Below are 22,641 nucleotides of genomic sequence, written 5' to 3'. Positions count from 1 at the left end.
TATTACAGTTTTTGTTTGAAGAGGTGTTATCTGAATTTTAGAATATATTCTCTTGTTCGTGATACCTTGCGATAGATTTTTTAAATCTAACATTCACGGGATGAGGGTTCGCTGACTGGGCCAGCATTCATGGCCCATCCCAGAGTCAACCACATTGCAGCTTCCTTCCCGAAAGGACATTAACGAGCCAACAATGGTCAATGGATTAATGGCCATCATTGGACTTTAGCTTCCAATTTTTTTATCGAATTCAAATTCCATCATCTGCCGTGGTAGGATTTGCACCTGGCTCTCAGAACATTATCTGGGTCAATAGTACAATGAGACTACCACTGGGCATCGTCCCCTATAGATGGTTACATGGATGGATGGCCGGGTGGATGATACACAGTTGCATTGTTAAATGGATAGATAGATAGATAGATAGATAGATAGATAGATAGATAGATAGATAGATAGATAGATAGATAAACGGGAGCACAAACACATAAGTAGATCATGTTTTATTTAACTTGTCTTTTCAGATGAGACTAACCTGTCCGTTCCCGAGATTGCTGCCCCGAGTTCCTGCTTAAATTCGTTCCATTTCTTTCCAACTGATCCCAGTGAAATGTTTAAGAAGTAGCAACATTGTCCCTGTGTCCGCAGGTAAATCCTGATGGTTTCTTATATAGAATCTAAAAAAAACTATCGGATACTTGTAACACCGTGTTTGTAAAAGGAAAAATGTGTCAGGAAAATGGAAGAATTCTGCAACTGCTTTAAAAAAAAACGAAAAATAGCCGGGGCGCAGATAAGCTTATGGTTTGGGATATCCCTAAAAGTCTCCGGGAATCTAATTTTGTTAAAAAGGCTCTAACTTAAAGGATTTTTTTCTAGTTTCGCATGCTCGCCCCAGTCAGTATAAATCAGGAATTCTCGGTGTTAATGCCGCATTTACATTTAAACATATGGCATAGTTAGCGGCTATTCGGCCCATCCTCCAATTAATCTCCCTGCCCAGCGCTCCGCCACACCCTTTATACTTTGCCCTTCTCTTTATATCTAATTTCTGCTACTTTCGGTCAGTGAAAATGTATTAACAGTTTGCCTTTAAATTCTTACCATTTTTCATTCGGTCTCTTCAAATAACAATGATATTCTGAAAATACCTTCTTCCTATACCGACAAGGGGCAGTTGGCAAGGTTTTGTTTCTCTCGTTAAAGGAGATGCCTACCACATAAAGTTGCTAATAACAACGTCCGCAGAATTCCGCGGGTCTGGGATATGTCTTTCACTAAAATCGTTATCTAGAGATTTTACCCGAAAGGTTATACTTAAATGTAACAACGTTGTGTAAAAGTACATATGCCATTAGTTGCGAAGGCTCCATTTAACTCCCCCACCCTTTGTCTTTAACATAAACACCACCTTAAATCAGCTACAACCAACGCTCAAAAAGGGTCACTCGGGTCCAGATGTTAACTATGCTTTCTCTTCAAAAACTTGTTAAGTTTTGATTGATTTATTTGTTTTATTGGCACGTGTACCTAAGTACAGTGAAAAGCTTTGTTTATCAGCCGTAGGGGCAGATCATAGTAAGGAAGGACATCCGAATCATAGACTGTAAAAAGAAACGTGGACAGAGTGGGGTATACAGGTTATACTGCACAGGCCTGGCGCGAGGCAAGAACAACATTAACAAGATCAGCATTCTGAAGGGGGTGGGGGAGGGCACGGTGGCACAGTGGTTGGCACAGCTGCCTCACAGTACCAGGGACCCAGGTTCGATTCCAGCCTTGGGCGACTGTCTGTGTGGAGTGTGCACATTCTCCCCGTGTCTGCGTGAGTTTCCCCCTACAATCCAATTCAGGCCATGTTAAATTGCCCATAGTGTTCGGTGCATCATTCAGAGGGAAATGGGTCTGGGTGGGTTACTGATTCCTGATGAAGGGCTTTTGCCCGAAACGTCGATTTCGCTGCACTTTGGATGCTGCCTGAACTGCTGTGCTCTTCCAGCACCACTAATCCAGAATCTGGTTTCCAGCATCTGCAGTCATTGTTTTTATCCTGCTCTTCGGAGGGTCGGTGTGGACTTGGGCTGAAGAGCCTTTTCCCACACTGGAGGGAATCTAGTCTATTTGAAGTTAGAGAGTCCATTCATCAGCAGGGAAGAAGATGTCCCTGAACCCGCTGGTGCCTGTGATCAAACTTCTGCCTCTTCTGCCTGACGGGAAAGGTTGTAGGACAGCATTAGTCTAGTTGCTCTGTTTTTGTTTCATTCAAGGTCGAAATACAAGTTTAAAGGATTCACATAAATGCACAAAGTGGCGTTTCTTTATCAATGGAAGGGAATCGTGTTTGACTAATTCGGAGATAATTTGAGAGGGAGGTGGGGTGTGCTGTCTGAATTTCTGTATTGTTTAAAACAAAACACTGACAAGTGGATCAAGTTGTACTTGGGGACACAAATGTACACCCCCACCCCCACCCCCGGCGACGCGTCTATCCAGCTTTCCTCTGAGTCCCAAGGCAACACAATGTGCAGCAGCATTGGCTACAGTCGACGGCCAGATCAGCTGACAGTATTAATTCCAGGAATTCCCCACTCGACCTCTCACAAACACCAGTAGCTTCGTCTCCCTGGCCCGCGAATATCTCTCCTTGCCTTGCAAAAGGGATTTATACACCCCATACCCAGTTTTCCTTTCATTTTTGTTTTGCTTGTGGTTATTTTAGGTTCTTTTATTTCTGCAAATTGTTATTTATGAAGAAAATTTCTGCTGTAGTACGAAGCGCAATGCTGCTGGAACATCCTGGACCTACAGGCTGCCCGAAATCGACAGAGCACCCACGGTTCAACGGCGGTGCAGGTAAGATGGGTCTCGCTGCTTAATTAATCCAGTGCACTCAGATGGCACTGCCTGGAAAATGTTGTTGGAACTGTCCTTTTTTTTAAAGGAAAGAAAGAAGAAACGAGTTTCTCAATCATCACCATTTGACGTCTCTTTCAGCAAACACTTTCCCTCAATTTCACCCCCTCCCCCACCCCCGCAGCGCATCCTTTTCTCAAACTGACAGATCAGAGACACAGTTGTGTCTCACCGTCCAACACTAAAATCCCTAAAATGTCAGTCAGTGCATAGAGCATGGATTGCCTGCTTTAGAACTTCAGGACTGTAATGTTGCACCTTTTCCTCTATTTCTTTATTTTTTTTTCTCCCAATTTGTACTTAATATTTTGTACCTAGGTATCTGTACCTAAAATGGCGCCGGAAATGGCGACTTTGTACACTTTTCTCTGTACTCATGTATCCCTGTACTTGACAATAAACCTAATTCTAACTTTAATTCGGGGGGGGGGGGGCAGGGGATGAGGACACATTTTACATGCGTTTCAAACAGTCTCGCAGCCTTTCGTAGACAACCTCCCAACGCCGTTGTAATCTGACACTCAATATTAAAGCCTTCTGCTATCCCTTTCACTATGAATGTGGAATGAGGTTGTGTACTTTTCAGGACATTTGATACGTTCAGAAATTTCACCATAGTATTTGCATGGTCGCACGGTTGTGTGTCATTTTAGTCACTTGCCAATGTAAAGGCAAGATGTTGTTTGTTAATTTTTTTTAGGGAAGAAAACAAGATATATTGTAACTTCACCCGCTTCCCCACCCGCCCCCGTTCCCTGTAAGCAGCACACGTTATGAATATGTAATGAAGCGCATTGTTATAGGAAATTGTATCAACAGATGTACAGCGCGTGTCTGGGTTGAGTCCGCCCGTACAGGCACATCATTCATAGTCAGCATCCTGGACTACTCTTCTGTAAACCCCAGACAGCAAGATCCCAACCGGCTGTCTGTGCCTTTGCTCGCTTTCCCTAGTCTCCCCAAAACAAGCTTTAACCAGGAGGTGGGGGTGGGGTGGGTGGGGGAGGTGGGAGGGAGGTAGGACGAAGGGGGAAGGAGGGTGCATTAAGGGCTGGAGAGTTTCCTCAACTCAGGCTCTAGTCTGTCCAAGGAACCACGTTTCGATTCCTGCCGTTGATGGAACTGCCCCTGTCAAGTTCTTCAGCTTTTGGGGATGGGAGAGTGCATTGAGAATTCACAGAGATCCCTGCTGCCTCCTTCCACTCTCCTTCATACCCCTCTACATCCATCTTTACACACCCACATGTGTTTTTGTATATGTGTGGGTATGTATGGATATGCCTGTGTAGTAACGTGTATGTGTGCTTGTGAGTATGCGTGGGTGTGGGTGAATGTGTGGGTGTGCGGGTGGATGAATATGTGTGTGTGGGTGTGTTTGTGTGTGTGTAGGTATATATATGTGTGAGTATGTGGGTGTGAGCGAATGTGTGGGTGTATGTGGATGAATGTGTGTGTCGGTGTATATGTGTATATGTGGGTGAATATGTCTGTGGGGCTGATGAATATGTGGGTGAATGTGTGTGTATATGTGGGTGAATATGTATGTGGCTGCAAATGTGTTGCTGGTCAAAGCACAGCAGGCCAGGCAGCATCTCAGGAATAGAGAATTCGACGTTTCGAGCATAAGCCCTTCATCAGAATATGTATGTGGGGCTGGTGAATATGTGGGTGAATGTGTATGTGAGTGTATATGTGTTTATGTGGGTGAATGTGTATGTATAGCTGGTGAATGTATGGTGTGGATGAATGTGTGAATGTATGTGTGGGTGTGAGTGAATGTATGTGGCTGTATATGTGTGTGGGGGGAGGGCGGTGGATGTGTGTGTGTGTGTGTGTGTGTAAGTGAGTGTGTTTGTGGTTGCAGGGGGCGAGTTGTGGGGGGGGGAGATATGGAGAGGTTTGGTAAATGAAGGTCGTGGGGGGGAAGTGGCTACAAGGAAGCGCAGCGAGTAATGTTAGTGAAATTCTACCGCCCGCCCATGCCCGCCCATGGGCACAGCAAGACTGTGTAGGCCGGTGTCTGGGTCCATTTCTCGAGGTTAATTAGTTGGTGCTTGAGATGATTCTGGATCAGTACAAAGGGAAGGTCAAGATTAAAAAGCCCCAGCCACCTCTAATGGGACACGTCTCCAAAATCTGCTTTCAGTTCACCCCACGGTCTATTACCGAGCTCCTCGGTGATTCAGACAGAGGTTGCTGACAGCACCGCTAGAAAAGGCAAATGTTTGTAGGGGCCGCAGGGGTTGGAGGGGTAGAGGGGGTGTGGTAAATGTATCCCCACCATGGCACACATTCCCTACAACACAGTATCTCCTCCGGCAGTCCTTTGGGAATGAGATTCCTTTTTGTTTTGTTTGGCCTATCTCATCCCTCATCTCACAGGAGGAGGCTAGTACGGGTTAGCGGCCCAAACAAGCCCTCGAGGTAAAGCCAGATGTCCCTTGGGGTAGGGGGTGACAGCGTGTTGTGTATATAATCTGCACTGTAGGGCATGTTCCCCCCCCCCCCCCACCCACCCAACGTAGAATCAAAGGCTCCCTATACTGCGGGAAGAGGCCATTCGGCCCATCAAACCTGCACCTACCCCCCCCAAAAAAGCATCCAACCCAGACCCAACCTCTCTACCATATCCCTGTAACACTGCACTTCTCATGGCTAACCCATCTAAGCCTGCACATCCCTGGACACCGTGGGCAATCAAGCATGGCCAGTCCACCCTAACCTGCCCATCTTCGGACTGCGGGAGGAAACCCACTCCTACCCGGGGAAAATGTGCAAACTCCACATAGACAGTGGCCCGAGGGTGGTGTCTAACTTGGGTCCCTGGCGCTGTGAGGCAGCAGTGCTAACCACTGATCAGTGCATTTCATTGAGGTTGTTAACCGGCCAGTGATACATTAGCTAATCACGGGAGGGTTGACATATCAGCGTCTAGACTAGCCTGGTCACCCAGCGCCTCGGGCTCAGGATGTGGGATGTGGATACACCATCATTTGGTTTGTTACCTAGTTTGGTCTACATGTGACTCCAGACCCACTGCAACGTGATCTGCTTTTAAAGGCTCTCTGGGCGATTAGGGATGGGCAAGAAATTCTGGACCCAGCCAGTGACCGAGTGCCAATAGATGCAGCGCCTATTGAACTTATAACTAAAAGAAAACAACGTTTATCTTCTCGTGTTGAGTCATGGTCACTTCCAGCCCTTGTGATCAGGGATGAAACAAGAAATCGTTTGGAAAAGGAAACCCGCGAAATGAGGTTAAAATCGCAATGAGAATTCAGAAAAGTGTATACAGCCGAGCTGGAAAATGGTGGTGACTTCAGAGATCCGAACCTTCTTACCTTCTAACTGATGGGTCAAAGTCAGACTCGAATGCTGACTGGACTTGAACTTGCACCCGGGTGCTCCATTTGCCTTCCTTGCGCGCTTCTTGGGAGCAGGATAATCATCTCGCCCGTAAAGGTCTTAGAATAATCATTACCGTCCAACCCAGGGAAGGATTTGATGTTGAATTTACAGCTGCTGGCCAACTTTAACAAACAAATTAGCCCCACACAACCCGTCCCCCATTAGCTCTCCTCTCTCTGAAAGAGAAGATGGTGGATCAGACTGTTCTCCCCGTCCCCCCACCCAGTCCACTCCCTCCCTCCCCATGCCCCCTCCTCCGCCCCCACTATTCTCGCCCATCACATCGCCACTGCGCCTGGTTTGCTCTCCAGGTTCTGGCCCCCAGCCCACCAACCCCTGTTTTCGTGAGCCCTTCCAGGGGAACTTAAAGAAACAAAAAAAAACTCATATCTTTTTTAAAAAAGTTAAGGGAGAGATATGACTGAAGCGCCCCTCGCTTGATAAAAAGGTGTTTGATAAGCTCCCGGAATACAAACAAATGGAACATTGATTTTGAATTCATCAGGAGGTACATCAGTAGTACTCCTGCCTGATTTCCCCAGGCACCGCTCCGTTTTAAACATCACCGTCAATAAAATTTATCAGGGTGTTACTTAACATTTCATTGAGCGCAGGATGTTCCAAAAACAAACGGGAGGCGGTGGGTCAGGCAGATCATTCCCCCTCCCACCCCCCAACCCCACCTTATTCCTGGGAAATATAGCATTATTTACCTCTGGAACGAGTAGATGAGGCGTTTTAGGATAGCGTGTTCTATTTAGTAACATTCAGCCCCTTTCTGGGCTTCAACATTTCATAAAGCGAGGGGTGCCCGAGCTCACAGCTCCGTCTCCCAATCGAGTGACCCGGCGGCGACCGACAGCGACCGCTTGTGTTGCGCGGGCAAAGGCTGTGGACCGAGCCCAGTGTTTTCAACTGGTGCATTTTTGCTCAGAAAACGTCGAGAATATTCTCTGAGTGATAACCTGAGACGGGAAAAGGTGCATCGGGTGAGTATTCAGCATTAACAGGAGACAGAATCTCTTCTGTGTATAATATCCCGGGGACTGATGTCTTCTACGTGGCTTCGTTACATAATCCTCACGTGTTAATTGTTATCCATTTTTCCTTAAATGAACCTTTAATTTGATATTTGATCGATATATTTAGCAGAGATAATTTACTCATACACTTAGCTGAATAGATGTTGTCTCTGATGCGCTGGACACCGTTGCTTCTAACAAGCAGTATTTGCAAACACTTTATTGCAAACTACATCAAACCAATTGAAGCACGTGTCTCCTGGTGCTCAATAAGGTGGACGTTATAGAAATAGTGAATATGTCCATACGTCCCTGGTGCATTGCACGTACCTGCCATATGTCAATGTATCCCTGGTATGATTTGGAGATGCCGGTATCCTTGGTATGTTATCATGTGTATACATATGTCAATATATCCTTGGTACATTGGTACATTACATATGTACAGTATATGTCCATGTAACCCTGGAGTATTATCATGTGTATACTATGAGACCATGCTTCCCTGGTGTATAACATAAAGTTTATGACCACGTATCCCGATCTATATATCTATACTATATGATCATGTTCCTGAGATGCTGCCTGGCCTGCTGTGCTTTGACCAGCAACACATTTGCAGCTGTGATCTCCAGCATCTGCAGACCTCATTTTTTACCCTCTGGTATATGACATGTGTATACCAGATGACCGTTTACCCCCTGGTGCAATAGGTGTATCCCAATATCTAACGGAGAAATGTCTGAGGGAACCAGTTCAGAGGTTTCGCTCACTCAGTTCCTTCTCCAACGCTCGCTGATCTTATTGAGTGACAACATCCTTGGACAGAGATCAAGCGAACATTTGAATCTAGCTGACTGCATCAGAGCCGAAGTGCGGAGGGGACGGTATTTATGCTATAGTTTGGAAAGCGTGGGGGGTAGTGGCACCCCTCCCAAACTATAGCATAAGTGCTGTCTCCGCCACACTTCACCTGCTCTGATGCAGAGTCATCTGGACTGGAGACGCTATCTCGCTCTCTCTCCATGGATGCTGCCTGGCCCGCTGTGATCGCCAGCATGTGTTGTTTCCAGTACAAGATTCCCGCATCGGCTGTAATTTCTTCCTGTATTTCGAGTGACAGTTTTGCAAATCCAAGGTTTTTTTTCTGGGATGCAGAAGCATTCTAAAACCCCAGTTTAAGGTTGACTGTTGAATTTTGTCGCATTGTAGCCCAAGTCAAAACAAAAGAGGGAAGGGGCGCCGACACAGCCCTCAAAGATTGTACAGTATATATATTAGGAAGTTGAAATTAAACGAAATCACTGACAGGGAAACACCAGACCGATATTACCAAACCGCGTCGATAGTTTCCTGGAACTGTCTTTCGGTTCTGCCTTCAAACGGAATAAAGAACTAAAACAGAGTGGGGAGAAGGGAGATTTCTCGTACAGAATAATGTGTGTGTAATTCAGTGCTCCGAAAGCATATTCAAATAATGCACTTAAAAATACAAACAAAACCCTATATTCGTATACTCACTACTAATGCAATTACAGTTGTATAAATGTGTAATTAATAAATATGCCCACGAACCCCTGGTGTGTATATTACATGATTATAATTATTAAATACCATAAATCATAAACAAATTAAAGTGTAATTTATTTTCATATAACCATCTTCAAGAGAAAGTCTAGGAGCAAGTGTAAATCCATGGGCGAGAATTGACAGTCTGCCTAATTATCTGTCGGCGGATTTTGCCCAACAACATTGCTAAATTTCACTTGCTCCTTCCCGAGCCGCCTTTACCAGGTTCCGCCGTTGTTCAAGCAACTGCAAGCGCCGGACCGAACCTTGGTGCCCGCTTCTTTATAGGCAATTTTCAACGTTTTTTTTTAAATCCTAAGGGTCAAATTTGATTCAAGTTCCACTTCAGAACAAAATCAAGTTAAAGTACATTTTATGTAAAAAAAAATTAAACGTGTCGAGCACAAATTAAACCATTTAATGGCAAAAAAAATTGAAGAGAAGTTCAAGACTTTGCCGGTCACCTTATAATGTGTAATGCGGACAAAAGCCTTAAAACTGTAGCTGGGAAAAGTACCGGCTTATTTCTCGCCTGGGCACAGATGCTGCAATTTGTTCCTGCCCTCTCACCTCACCGCAACTTTCCACTCTTGAGCAGACTCCAGGATAGAGGAGCCGGATCAGATCTTTGCCTTTGATTGTACCTTACAGTCACTGGAGTTACTGACCGAGTGTGTGACCGTCTGTGTATTAGTTGTTGTCTGTCCGTGTAGGTGACTGTTTCTGTGTGTTTATGTGGGATCGTGTGTGACTACTCCAGTGTGTTTTTTTCTCTGTGTGTGTGTGAGATCGTCCGTGTGACTATTTTAGTTTGTGTGTGTGTGTGTGTGTGTGTGTGCCGTACACGCAATGTAGCAGCCCCGCTTGGTCTGCCCAGCCAGTAACACATCGGCCCTGCCAGCGCCTCTGGGATCGTTGTTCAATGGGCGAGCTCTGCACATGCATTAGGTCTGACATCCCAAACCATCACTTTAAAAAAGTTAACCCGGATAAACATTGAAGGTCGGGGGGAGTCCTTTCCAAACGCAACAGGAGTTGACTTCGACTTTGGGGCAGGGATGTGTGCTGCCCGTGGACTGAAGCCGGGGGAGAAGTCCAACTCGGAGGCGCCATATGACTCCCTGACCCAGAATGATGATCTGTGCAAAGGTACTGAGTCCGACTCACCTTATTCCTAACAAGGGCTGTTGTGATGATCTGAACTAACCAACATGCCCCTTCCAGACTCTTACTGGTGTATTTTCCGCTCGGAGGTTTGGAGGCAGTGTTATATAAGAGTCTGGTATCGAAGGCCAGTCACTAACAAAAATTTAGCTAAAGAGGATTTCACTGTAAACAGATGCGTGTCAACCAATGCAGGTCAACTCTTATAACTAGTCAATTAACTAATTAGATGGCATTTCCATTTGAAAAACGTGCAGACTTTAATTACATCAGGCGCGGAATTAACGATAAACCTCTCCCAACAGCCGGCTAACTCTGTTCAAGTCTTTAAATTCGCGGCAGAGATTCCGTTCTATTGCCGCCTGGTCTGATGGTCCGATTTGCTTTAGGAATACCACCGCAGTGAGTGGGTTGGGAGTTTGTGGGTTATTTTAAACGGCTGCTATCCGGAAATATAAGCCTTTGCTTATAATTGCGCCAAGCGGTTAATTCAATGCAACAACCTGTGTTTTTTTTCAAATTTAAATTATTTGGGGAATGTGAGATCCCGCGTGTATAGAGTTATCTATCAGGAGGCCTTGCTTCTTATTTCAGTATCACATCGCGTTCTTGTTAAAATTGGCAGCGGATTAGGGACATGAGAATGTCACTAACCGGATATATACCTCATCTCCCCCAATCTTCCTTCTCCCCACCGCATTTAATAATGGGATTGCAATTTTTAGAAACATTTTTCATTCCCACATTGTGATTGCAGCGGGAGAGACCGCGAATGGACTAATATTCAAAGGTAGCTGTGTTTTCTTTTTAAAAAAATGCTGTGTTAGAGTAACGAGATGCACATGGGGACAGGGTAAGTTAATGCGAAGAGGGACTATTAAGGAGCTTCACAAATTCTCCTGACTGCGGGTATGTCCGCACGATGCTAATATATAAAAGGAACTAGCTGATGAAAAGAAATGCAAAATGCTCACACCGGTGTATATTTAATGTCAGTTTGCCGCTACAGTCCATTTACAGTCCGTGTAAACTGCTTGTCCATCGCTATGCATTAGCAAAGAACGCAAACTTCATACAAAAGCGCCGCTTTCTTTCCGCGACGTGAAGAAGTGTGATTTGGCGAATGGGGAACCTTTTTCAGTTCACAGGGAGTTTGCAGTTTGAACCGAAACCAGTTCTAACCCAGGATTAATCCAGGAGCGTGCAGGAAGCATAACAAAAACTGGGAATTTGCGTCTCACCTTCTGGCCGACATCTGTCCCAGGTAAGCAGGGAAGTATTGAGCACTAAATATTACCTGATTCATCAGTGACATTTTCATTCTATATATAGATACATTTCGTATAGAGCTCTAGAGATAATTGCAGTTTAAAGTAATTACAGAACGACTAAGATGAAAAATAAGAATTGCATAATAATCTGAGGACCAGTTGAACAGCGGACTGACTACTTTAACTGGGGCAAGTTACAACCTGAGGAAGGGCTTATGCCCGAAACGTCGACTCTCCTGCTCCTTGGATGCTGCCTGACCTGCTGCGCTTTTCCACCAACACATTTTCAGCTCTGATCTCCAGCATCTGCAGACCTCACTTTCTCCACAACGTGAGAATACCAAACCATCGACAACCTACTGCTATATTTAACCATGGAAATTATTGCGCGTACTCCTTTCGTGTTCTGTTTCACTCTGTAGAAAAGATCTATATTTCACTGTTTAAAGCAAAACTCTGTCGCTTCAAAGTTCCAGCAGTAATTTGAGGGATTAGTGCGCGGTTGATCTGACTGCAGTTCCCGACAGGGCAGTTTCAACGTGACTCCTGTATCACCTCATTTCAAACACAGGATTTCGATTTATCGAGTGAGCGGACCCACATAAGCAGGCGCGTGTTCTGGATCTCCCACTGTGATCTTCGCTGTCCTGGTGACGGCTATGGGATGTCGCTGGGAGACAGGTTCCTGCTGCATTACTTAGGGATTGGTCCCATGTTTGCCGAGGCTACCAGAGTGGGCTATTGGATGATTAAGCCCTGAATTGGGACCCGAACCCGCAGTATCTAGCTTTAGAAATAGAGACAGGACTCCCTGCACCATAAGACACCCCCAGTCCATCTCTTCATGAGCTGATTTCTGCAGTATTGATGCTGGAGTTCGGTTAATAATAGGAATCCAAATCCCACTTTAGATGTTTGCAAATTTCAGTTGAGTTAATGGGTGTTTCTTGGTGAAATTTGACGGTGAAAGTGAGGATGGAAATGGTCTAGAAATCAAGTACTTCATTAAAGCTGTGGAGATAGGGAAAGCTGGGAGCAAATTATTGCAGATGCTGGAATCTGTGCTGAAAACATCGAATGCTGGAGATGACAGCGGGTCAGGCAGGATCCAGAGAGTGAGATAGAACAAGCTAATGCTTCCAGCCCAGATGACTCTTCGTCAGGGAAGGAAACCCACCGTCTTTCCCGGGTCTGGCCTATTGGTGACTCCAGTCCTACACCAGTTTGGGTAACTACCCGCTGAAGTGGCCGGACGTATCACTCATTTGTATCCAGCAGCCAGCACTACATTCTTAGGGTATCTAGGGCGTCTGGCGAAACCATACCCGCAGAATGAAGTAAAGCAGTAGGTGCGTGTGCATAGGGTGGGGGCTGTTGGTGAGATAATGCTAAGCTAATCGTTGCATTTGGGACGTGAAGACGAATACTTTCCCCGAGAGTACAGTTTGTCAATGGGCGAGGTGCTCAGAAATAGAGTTAACGTTAGTGCGCAAAAGTGGCCTTCCGCTTCCTGATGGATGTTCTTGTGACCCTTGACCCACCTGTGTTTTTAACATTTTTTTGCTGTCAAATGAGCTCAGGCTCCCCCTGAAGCCTCGCACTGCAAGAATGTCCCTTTCCAGGCTAATGTGCGGAGGGGGGTACCTCTAGGAAGGATGCTTTAAGGACCATTTTCTTGGCTAGGATAACTGAGTTGGTCTAGGTATGATGTTAGCTTTGCTGTTTCCCCTCACTTTTCTCTGAGTCCACCAGCTGCCAATATCCCACCACTACTTTAAAAAAAACACGCACATCCCTCCCCCAATATAATTAGGTGGGCTGCCGACCCAACCGTTCATACCGGAAGTCACCATTCATTGGATCCCGCCCGATTCGCTCTAATGGTCACCGTGCAACGTACGGTTGTGATTTGATTTCATTTTTTTTCAGTTAGGCTGGAGAGGGGCCAGATCTTAACGATCTGGTTTTCACACATTTATTTCCTTAAAATCGAGTTGGAGTGGAAAGGTCAGACTGAGTTGACCTTAGTTGGCCTAATTTGACTAAGGAGTTGACCATTCCACTCCTTAGTGGAGTGGTCAATAACTCTGGACACAGTTTTAACATAAGGAGCAGGATGTTTAGAGGGGATTTGAGGAAATATGTTTTCACCTGCAGCGCACCTCCTTAAAAAGGTGTAGAGAGAGGAGCCTTCATAATGTTTCTGTATTTTGTTGAACACTTGAATCGCCATGTCATGCAAGGCTACCGGGCTACCATAGCGCAGTGGTAGTGTCCCTGTCTCTGAGCCAGGAAGCCTGGATTCAAGTCCCACCTGCTCTAAAGTTGTTTCATAACATTTCTGAACAGGCTGATTGGGAAAATATTTGCAGGTCTACGGGCCTTCGATGACAGAAACTGAATTAGAGTAGTTAGATGTTTGATATGCAACACCGTTACGATGGGCCGTAGGTCATTTGTTCCCTGCGGTAGAAGCTTTATTTTCTCTCCCCCCGCCCCCCCCCCCCCCCCCCCCCCAGCAAACTAGACAGAAGTCAACGAATCGAGTGAGGGCTGAACTGGTCCTTACTCTGAACAACTTCTCTTTCCAATCCTCCCACTTCCTCCAAACCAAAGGAGTAGTCATGGGTACCCGCATGGGCCCCAGCTATGTCTGCCTCTTCGTCGGATATGTGGAACAGTCCATTTTCCCCTACACTGGCACCACCCCCCACCTTTTCCTCCGCTACATCGATGACCGTATCGGCGCTACCCCGTGCTCCCACGAGGAGGTTGAACAGTACATCCACTTTACCAACACCTTCCACCGCGACCTCAAATTTACCTGGACCGCCTCAGACTCCTCCCTCCCCTTCCTAGACCTCTCCATTTCTATCCGCTACCTACAGAAGTCAACGAACGCTCGTTTTATTGCAGTGACAACTAAGACCGTAGGATTTTTTTTCTAAAAAAAACAAAACGAAATTACTCCGGATGCTGTAAATCAGAAACAAAAAACAGAAATTGTTGGAAAAACTCAGCAGGGTTGGCAGCATCTGTGGAGAAAGAAAGCAGAATTAACGTTTCGGATCCAGCGGCTTTGTCTCAGTTATGAAGAAGGGTTACTAGACCTGAAACGTTAACTCTTTGCCTCCCTCCACAGATGCAGCCGAGTTTCTCCAGCGATTTCTGTTGTTTTTTGTTAGTTTCAGGTCTGCAGCGTCCTCAGTTCTTTATTTATTATCTCAGATGGTTCTCTCCCTCGTTCTATTCTTCCAAACATCAATGTACTGATTAGAAAGATCAATTGATTAAATAATTTTACGTAACGCTCTTTATAAACCGTTTATTTTTTTCGTAAATGTTTTGTCTTGTTAACAGGGGATTAACGATACCAGGGAGATTAATTTTGCAATAAAAGCGCCCACACATCTATACATAGACAGCTTCTAACTTTTCCAAAAACAATATAGCCAGGGTTTAAGATATCCCAAGGTTTAGGAAAATAGCCCCGATGCACAGCCAACCCTGCTATATTTCTTAATGCGGTAGAAGCAGTGCTCCCAGATTGTGAATTGCGTTGTAGATTTTAAACACCGTCTAATTCCTATCACGGTCAACAGCTCAGTTCTTTACACGCCGATGCAGTTGTAGTGGGAGCTGTGTCGTAAATGCATAGGGATTGGATTGAAATTGTCGGTGTATGGACCTTGCCTGCTCTGATGAAGCGGCTTTAAATGTTGCTTACAGATATGCTCTGGAAATCACATTTACTTTTACTGAACCTCACCAGGCCTTCCCTCAGTATTACTGATCTCTGACTCCAATCGTATGCAAAACCTTCCGCAGTGTCGTTTAAATAAACCCTGCTCTCCCCCCAAAACAAGTAAAAGTAGGAAAGCAATAGCAGGTCAAATCTTTATATCCATCTGAACGACGGGAGGCCAGATACTGTGCATTGTCGTTTAACTTCTAAAATCTCGAAGGTACGTCGTTCCAAAACTAAATAGAAAAAAAATGATAAATATTCGGATATTGCCGATAAATGTAGATGTAATCTGAAAGTAGGAGACAGGGAACCAAGTTGTTGTTGAAATGGGAAAGAATTAAAGCGCTCAATATATAAATCTATAATTATATATTGTATTTATATATTATACACATTAAACACTTTAATTCCTATATCATTTATTGTATTATGTATTCCTAATTATATATATTATAGACCATTATATATTATTATGATTAAAGTGTTGAATATATAGCTATTTTGCATGTCCCTGTGGAAATTGTACGAGGGATATGGACCTGGAGCTGGGGAAGATTCACCAACACAGAACCCGAACTGGCCATAGTTCTCGCTTTCCCTTTTGATAGGGCCCTGGTAGTCAAGGTGCTGGAAGTGAGGTGGAGTCAACATTACGTTGGGGAAGGTGCGGCCTACTTCGTTGGTTTTTCCCCTTTGCTGAACTGGCAGCTCCCAGAGGCTGTCACACTCCAGTGGTCCCTGACCCACCTGCCCGGGGTTGGGGTTTTTTTTGGATAACCAATGAGCTCAGGTTCTCCTTCAAGGGATTCCTCTCAGAATCTCCCTTCATGGAGTAGGTTGGTGTGAGGACTGCACCTGGACCTGTACTTCACTTGGGCGGAGAGCTGGGCTGGTGGACACACGGGGTTGCTGTTATTCCTCCCCTCCCTCCTTTAACTTAGCCCGCTCCCACCAACCCCACCAGCCTCTTTCTCCAATCCACCCCTCCCACCCCACCGTCACAACATCCCCAACCATCTCCAGTCCCGTTGAGAGCCAAGCTGCTCCTGTTTGAAACATAGGCAGAAAGTGCTGGAGAAACTCGGTAGGTCTGGGAGCATCTGTGGAGAGAGAAAACAAATTTAATATTTCGAATCCAGTAACCCTTCGTCAGAACGGATCATTGGATTGCGCCCGATTCCTTCAAAGGTCTTGAAGATCAAAATGCAGCGTAAGGTTTTGCTTTGATTTCCGTCTTTCTGTTAGACCAGGGAGGGGTCAGATCTAAATGAGACCGCCACCAGATTTGCATTTATATGTTGGAAGCTCAGTTCTCCGCACGCATCCAACCTCCATCTCCTTTTGCAGTCCAGCAGATTCATCTGCAATCCGCAAATCAGTGAATATTTTAAAATAACAGCATTTTGTTTAGAGCCGTACTTGCACGTTTCTGTGGCCGAAGTCTGTGTGACTGAGACGCGTCTTTATGGCATCTTTGCCAGTGTGGATATGGGATGTCAACTCTGCAACCTAACTTTGATCGGCAAGTTCCGTTTCTTAATCAAAATAAATTACCACAGTCTCCTCAATCTGAAGCCACACGACCCCAGTGTTTGTAATAAGGGTCTGCGATTGATCGAGTTCACATGTTTCAACTCTGCAACTCTGCATTTTAATATTCATTGAATTTAACCGAGTGATACATGTTACTCAGAAATTATATGCCTATTTCGATTGCATTTTGTATAATTCGTTGCCTCGTTTACAGTGTCGGTCAGGGGTCCGGAATTTCGTCGTTATTAGTGCCGAAGTATCACGGTTGTTTGCAGAATTCATAGTTTTCTGAAGGCATTTGCTTTAAATGTGAATGTTGTACAATGTTGGCGGTGTGATTTGCCTGCATTAAACAGAGCGTGTTGTGTGTGCAGATATCCCGCTGTGCGCCGGCTGCAATCAACACATCGTGGACAGGTTTATCCTGAAGGTCCTGGACCGTCACTGGCACAGCAAGTGCTTAAAATGCGGCGACTGTCAAAAACAACTGACGGAGAAATGCTACAGCCGAGGAGATAGCGTTTACTGCAAGGAGGATTTCTTCAAGTAAGTACGATTTATCTGGCACCATGTCACACGCACGCACTCTCACACACAAACATGTTCGCACACATTCACTCACTCATCCTCTCCCAATCACGTACACAAACACACATATTCACGCACTTTCGTTCATGTGTATATAACACGCACATTCACTCACAAGCACCCAGACTTGCAGCCACATGCACACTCGGGCATATGCAGAATTACATGCGTTCACTCACACATAAACACAGGCTCACAAACACACACAGTCACTCAAAGATACTCACACATACAGATGCAACCTATGCAGATACACATATGGATGCAGACGCACACAAACTAACACATTCAGGCACACGGATACAAACACACTCAGACATACAGATACAAACACACACACATATACAGAGACAAACATTCTAAGACACGGATGCACATACAGATACGAACACACTGAGACACGGATACAAACACACAAGCGCATTTACTCACAGATACAAACACATTCAGGCCTCCACAGGTACAAACACACATACAAACACTTAGACACACAGACACAAACACACACAAACAAATACTTAGTCACACAGACACAAGCACATTCAGATATGATCAGGTACAAACACACACACATAGACACACACAAACACACACACAGAGACGCAAGTACATACAAGGATGCAAACACACAAGCGTCGAACATGAATAGAAAACGGTAAAAGCATCTCTATCTCAGGCTAAGGCCAACAGGAAAGAATAGCAGCTTCCCAAACTTACACATATACAGCAATCGAAATGAGATTTTCCAGACAGATTATCAAAAATTCAAAGACGCCGTTTCAAACATAAAATTCAGGGCATTCCTAAATGAGAAAGGAAATGCTGGAAATGCTCTGCAGGTTTGCCAAGCTTTGAGGAGAGTGAGGCAGAGTCCATGTTTCCAGGGTAAGGATGTTTCAGTAGAATACTATATTTCCAGCATCCTCTGCTTAGATCCTCGGTCTGTTGCTTTAGTCCGTTAATTTCAGACTTCTTTAAATTAATTGACATTTTTGGAGAAAAAAAGGTCCTCGAATAGATGCTGTCTCCAATCTACAGAAATATTGGACTTCAGAAACACAGAATGTGTGTGGGAAAAGGAAAAACCTATTTAAATAGAATAATTATGACCAAAATCACCGAAGAAACTAAATTAAAGAACTGCTGATGATAGAAATCTGAAACGAAAGCAGGAATTGCTGGAGAAACTCAGCAGATTTGGCAGCATCTATGGAGACTGAGAGCAGGGTTAACGTTTCGGGTCCAGTGACTCTTCAACCGACCGAGTGCTTGTCCTTTCATGGCGGTTGTATTGATCCTGACCCTGAAACCGATTACCAAACCGGCTGTATGTGTGTGTGTGTATTAGCGTCTAAATGTTTGTGTGTGTGTGTTTGTACCTGTGTCTATCTGAATGTGTGTGTTTAAGTGTTTGTGTGTGTGTGTATATATGTGTGTGTGTTTGTACCTGTGTATATCTGATTGTGTTTGTTTCTGTGTCTAAGTGTTTGTGTCTGTGTGTGTGTATATATATATATGTATTAGTGCATCGCTTTCCACATGTATCTGGTAAGGTTAGCGATTTTTAATGAGCCGCAGTTCAATGCCCTCTGAGTCAGAAGGTTCAAACCTCTGAATCCTGACAGAGAGGAGGCCACCGTGCCGCAGTTGCCCCAAGCCCTCTCAGACCAATGTTAACAAAAAATCAATGATCCATTGCCAGGAGATTCCCCCCTTCCCCCACCCCAGCCTGTCTCCTCGCTGTTATATATCACCTTCGAACACCTTAAAGTCATCTCTCAGACCCCTTGGCCCACAAGCCTCATATTTGATGAAGGGCTTATGCCCGAAACATCGATTTGCCTGCTCCTCGAATGCTGCCCGACCTGCTGTAGTTTTCCAGCACCATGCTGACCTCCAGCATCTGTAGTCCTCACTTTCTCCCCCTTAAAGTACATGACTGTCCCAATGCTATTTGCCGGACCTTTTCATGCAAATTGCAATTGTTGCTGATACGTGAATGCAATTGAAAAGTGCATGTAAAATACTTTGGGACGTCCCGGGGGCTCTATATAAATTAATTCTGTCTTTCTTTAAAAAACCAGGACGATAGAGGGAAAAAAAATCAGAACACTGACTTTTTTTCCCGACCAGTTAAACATATTCACAAAATAGAATTCAGAAAAATGAGGGAGAGTCAAGAAGGGTGGGATAGATCTTTTTAAAAATTACATATGTCAGAATATTGAAACTGTCCGATTTAAAATTATTAATTCCATCCAGATCAGTTCCCCACTTAGAATAATGAATCCCGACTGAGGGAGAAATATGAAATCCCCCAAACTGACCGGGACATTGTTAAAATATGATTTTTTTCAAAAAAGGGTTTGAATTAAAACAATAATGGTTCACATATTGAAAATATGCGTTAATTGCAGATATAGCTCCACTTCTGTAAATATGGCAAGACCGGATAGTTTAACCTTCCTTTATATTTAGATAAACGCTGCAGAATTTAATTTCACTTTTACGTTATTTATAAATGTTTGTCATTTATTCTGCATCTCAATTCGTGCGCTCCATCTCTCAAAGATACGTATCTGTGTAACATCGTTAGCAATAACCTTGGTCTGCAGCAAATCTCCTGCTGAATTTAGGATTTCGAAGTGAGGCTCGGTGCGTATCGGTGAGAGACACAAAGACACGGTCTGTATCCTCAGCGCTTACACAAACAGCCAAGAGACTAAGCTTCTTATTTGTCTTTAAATTCGTCCCTGTACCCCCCCCCTCCCCCCACCCACTCCCCATTCCTTAGTTTTATTTTCTGATCCCAGAAGATTAATATCTCTTTTCTATCTTCTTGCTGGAAGCAAAGATTGAAAGGCGAGGATTAGTTTTTTTTCCAAATCCCCCAGCCGTCGAACTGGGTCAGGGCTTTGACAAGCGGCGGTGGTATGAGATGGAACTGAAGGCCTTGGGTTTAGTTTTAAGAGACATTCACCGATTAGCGAACCGGCATAGGATTAGAACAGGTTTACAGTTTTATAATTCTGCATAGATAATTAAAATGTTATGTTGAAGTAATAATGAACATGATCTACATAATTTAGTAACCCACAGTGTAAATTTACTTAAACTCAACTATTTGAGTGGCTGTAGTTTTATATGTCTTTCCTGTGTAGCATTTTCTTAAACATAAGTTTAGAAATGGTTTCTTTTGCATTTAAACAAAACAGAAAAATAACAAGATACGTCGATTTAAAGAACGAATCCATTTCAACTCATTTAAAAATATATTGTCACAACCTTTAGATATTCCTGATGAAGGGCTTATGCTCGAAACGTCGAATTCTCTATTCCTGAGATGCTGCCTGGCCTGCTGTGCTTTGACCAGCAACACATTTGCAGCTGTGATCTCCAGCATCTGCAGACCTCATTTTTTACACAACCTTTAGATATTTTACTTTTCATACGCCGGTATTAAATTCCACTCAGGAAGTGTGAGTTGTCCAGCCTAGATTAATTCCAGTGCTGCGGTTGAAGGTTGGAGTTCAGGCGAACCAGGGGATCGGAAACAGACCAAAGTCCAGTCCTCTCGGGGTTAATCCCGGCTGAGAAATTCAGTTCCATCAGCATCTCTAACCAGCTTTCAGTCTGTCTGATTCCCGCTTAGGAAGCAACTAATATCTTGAAGCGACCTTTATTTCAATCAAGGGAATAATCTTAGACATGCCCGAAAATCTGAAATTAAAGAAAAAAAAACACACCAGACAGTGCTATAGGAACTCAGTGAGTCTGGCAGCATCTGGCAAGGAAAAGAGAGTTAACATTTCAATTCCAGTGACTTTTAGAACTTTCTTATCATAACTGTTATTTAATTATAACAATGATATTAACCCTTAATGCACAGTGACGTCCACTTGTCCACAGTTCGCCTCTAGCGAGTTTAATTCTTATTTAAAGATGTCGAATGTTAAAATTCATCAAGATATTGTGATATAATGTATATTAGATATAAAATCATTGGAAAGTGATAGGTTGAATGATTGGATAACAGTTTGCCATTACAATATGCATCGACAACAAATAATCTACTTTTAGATGCCGTGATAAATTAAATTCCGGGCGGGGGTAGAAAGAATGAGTTTTCTAAACAAAAAACTTTTCTCCCCCCGCCAAACTCAGTTGTCAGCGGAAGTAGATCAGCAGGAAACATCGATCAATAAATGTTGCCCCGCCTAAACATATTGGTGATATTGTATAAATGAAGCGAAGCTGGTGTTTGTGATGGTGAGGCGGAGGGAAGGGGCGAGGATGTGAAGTTGGAGGTCACGAAGCCTGACCAAAAAAAAATAATTTTGTACAGTTTCTTACCCGACATTCGATCCGAACAACCGAGATTACATGCTAGCACAAGAATTGCGGGAGTAAAGTTGTTTTGCAACCCCTGCATTTCACTATAATGGTAAACTTCCCGTTTTCATTCAAAACTTACCGCCGTGTTATCCGTGGAAATATTGCCATTTATAATTTTGCTGATGGTGCGCAGTAACATTTCGGGTGAGGTATTTAGCACGTGAAACAGTGCAGAAATACGGCTTACTATTTTTTAACATAGAAATCCACCTTCCTAATTAAGTGTAGTCGTATTTTGAGGTCAGTTTATTTAATACTCCAGCAAACTGTAAGGTGTCACATAAAAACAAAGAACTGCGGATGCTGGAAATCTGAAACAAAAAGAGAAATTGCTAGAGAAACTCAGCAGGTCAGACAGCATCTGTGGAAAGAAAAAGCAGAGTAAACATTTCGGGTCCAGTAATTATTCACAGAAGTTACCATTCACAGAAACTGCCGGACCTATCTGAGTTTCAATTTACGCCTAAGATGTCTCACTCTAGCGTGGGGCCCGGTCCGACAGTTTCTCGCTCCTGTATTTTTACATTATTCGGCTGGTAAAGTTGGGACTATCCCGATAAGTCCCTTTAACAACAAAACACTGGGAGTGTGAAAAGTCCGATAGTTTAAATGTCTTCGAATCACACGGCCAGTCGATCCGGCAGCTGGAACATCCAATCGCAATTTGGTTTTCATTCTGCCCTGGTTTTTGGAGGACGAGTCCTTCCCAAATCGAAGCATGAAATGCTGCCAACCCTGGTGGGGGGATAGATGTAGCGATTCAGCTCAAGTTAGCGTCAACACGTCGACGGTGAGACGAACCGCTTTTATAGGAGTTCTTACACATCTCTGGTGTGCGCTTCGCTCGAATATGTCATGCCTATCCCTACCTTTCCAGTTGAGTGCCTTGGTATTTTGGAGTTAGTTTTATCACCCACATTTTATAATATTCCACGTTGGCTTCGAGATCTCGCATTTGGGGCCTTTTGCCAGGACCTACAGGAACTTGCTGACCCCTGCCTTTAGCAAATTGTCACCAGCAAGATTAGAA

At 44.2% G+C, this 22,641-nt stretch overlaps 1 protein-coding gene across 2 annotated transcripts in view; it reads left to right on the top strand.

Moving 5' to 3' along the window:
* lhx3 (LIM homeobox 3) overlaps positions 1–22,641 on the top strand; it is a 159,985-nt gene that overhangs the window by 93,770 nt on the left and 43,574 nt on the right. The window contains exons 1-2 of one of the 2 annotated variants that reach the window (XM_060841547.1): positions 9,971–10,061; positions 17,003–17,174. In XM_060841547.1, the coding sequence (XP_060697530.1) occupies positions 9,971–10,061; positions 17,003–17,174 (263 nt within the window). Of the gene's footprint in view, positions 1–9,970; positions 10,062–17,002; positions 17,175–22,641 lie in introns of those variants that run through there. The other variant, XM_060841545.1, reaches the window with a different exon arrangement.

This window comes from Hemiscyllium ocellatum, chromosome 21 (assembly GCF_020745735.1).
Source record: "Hemiscyllium ocellatum isolate sHemOce1 chromosome 21, sHemOce1.pat.X.cur, whole genome shotgun sequence".
Classification (NCBI taxonomy): domain Eukaryota; kingdom Metazoa; phylum Chordata; class Chondrichthyes; order Orectolobiformes; family Hemiscylliidae; genus Hemiscyllium; species Hemiscyllium ocellatum.
Note: the sequence above shows the minus strand (reverse complement) of the source record. Positions and strands in the feature narration are given on the sequence as shown.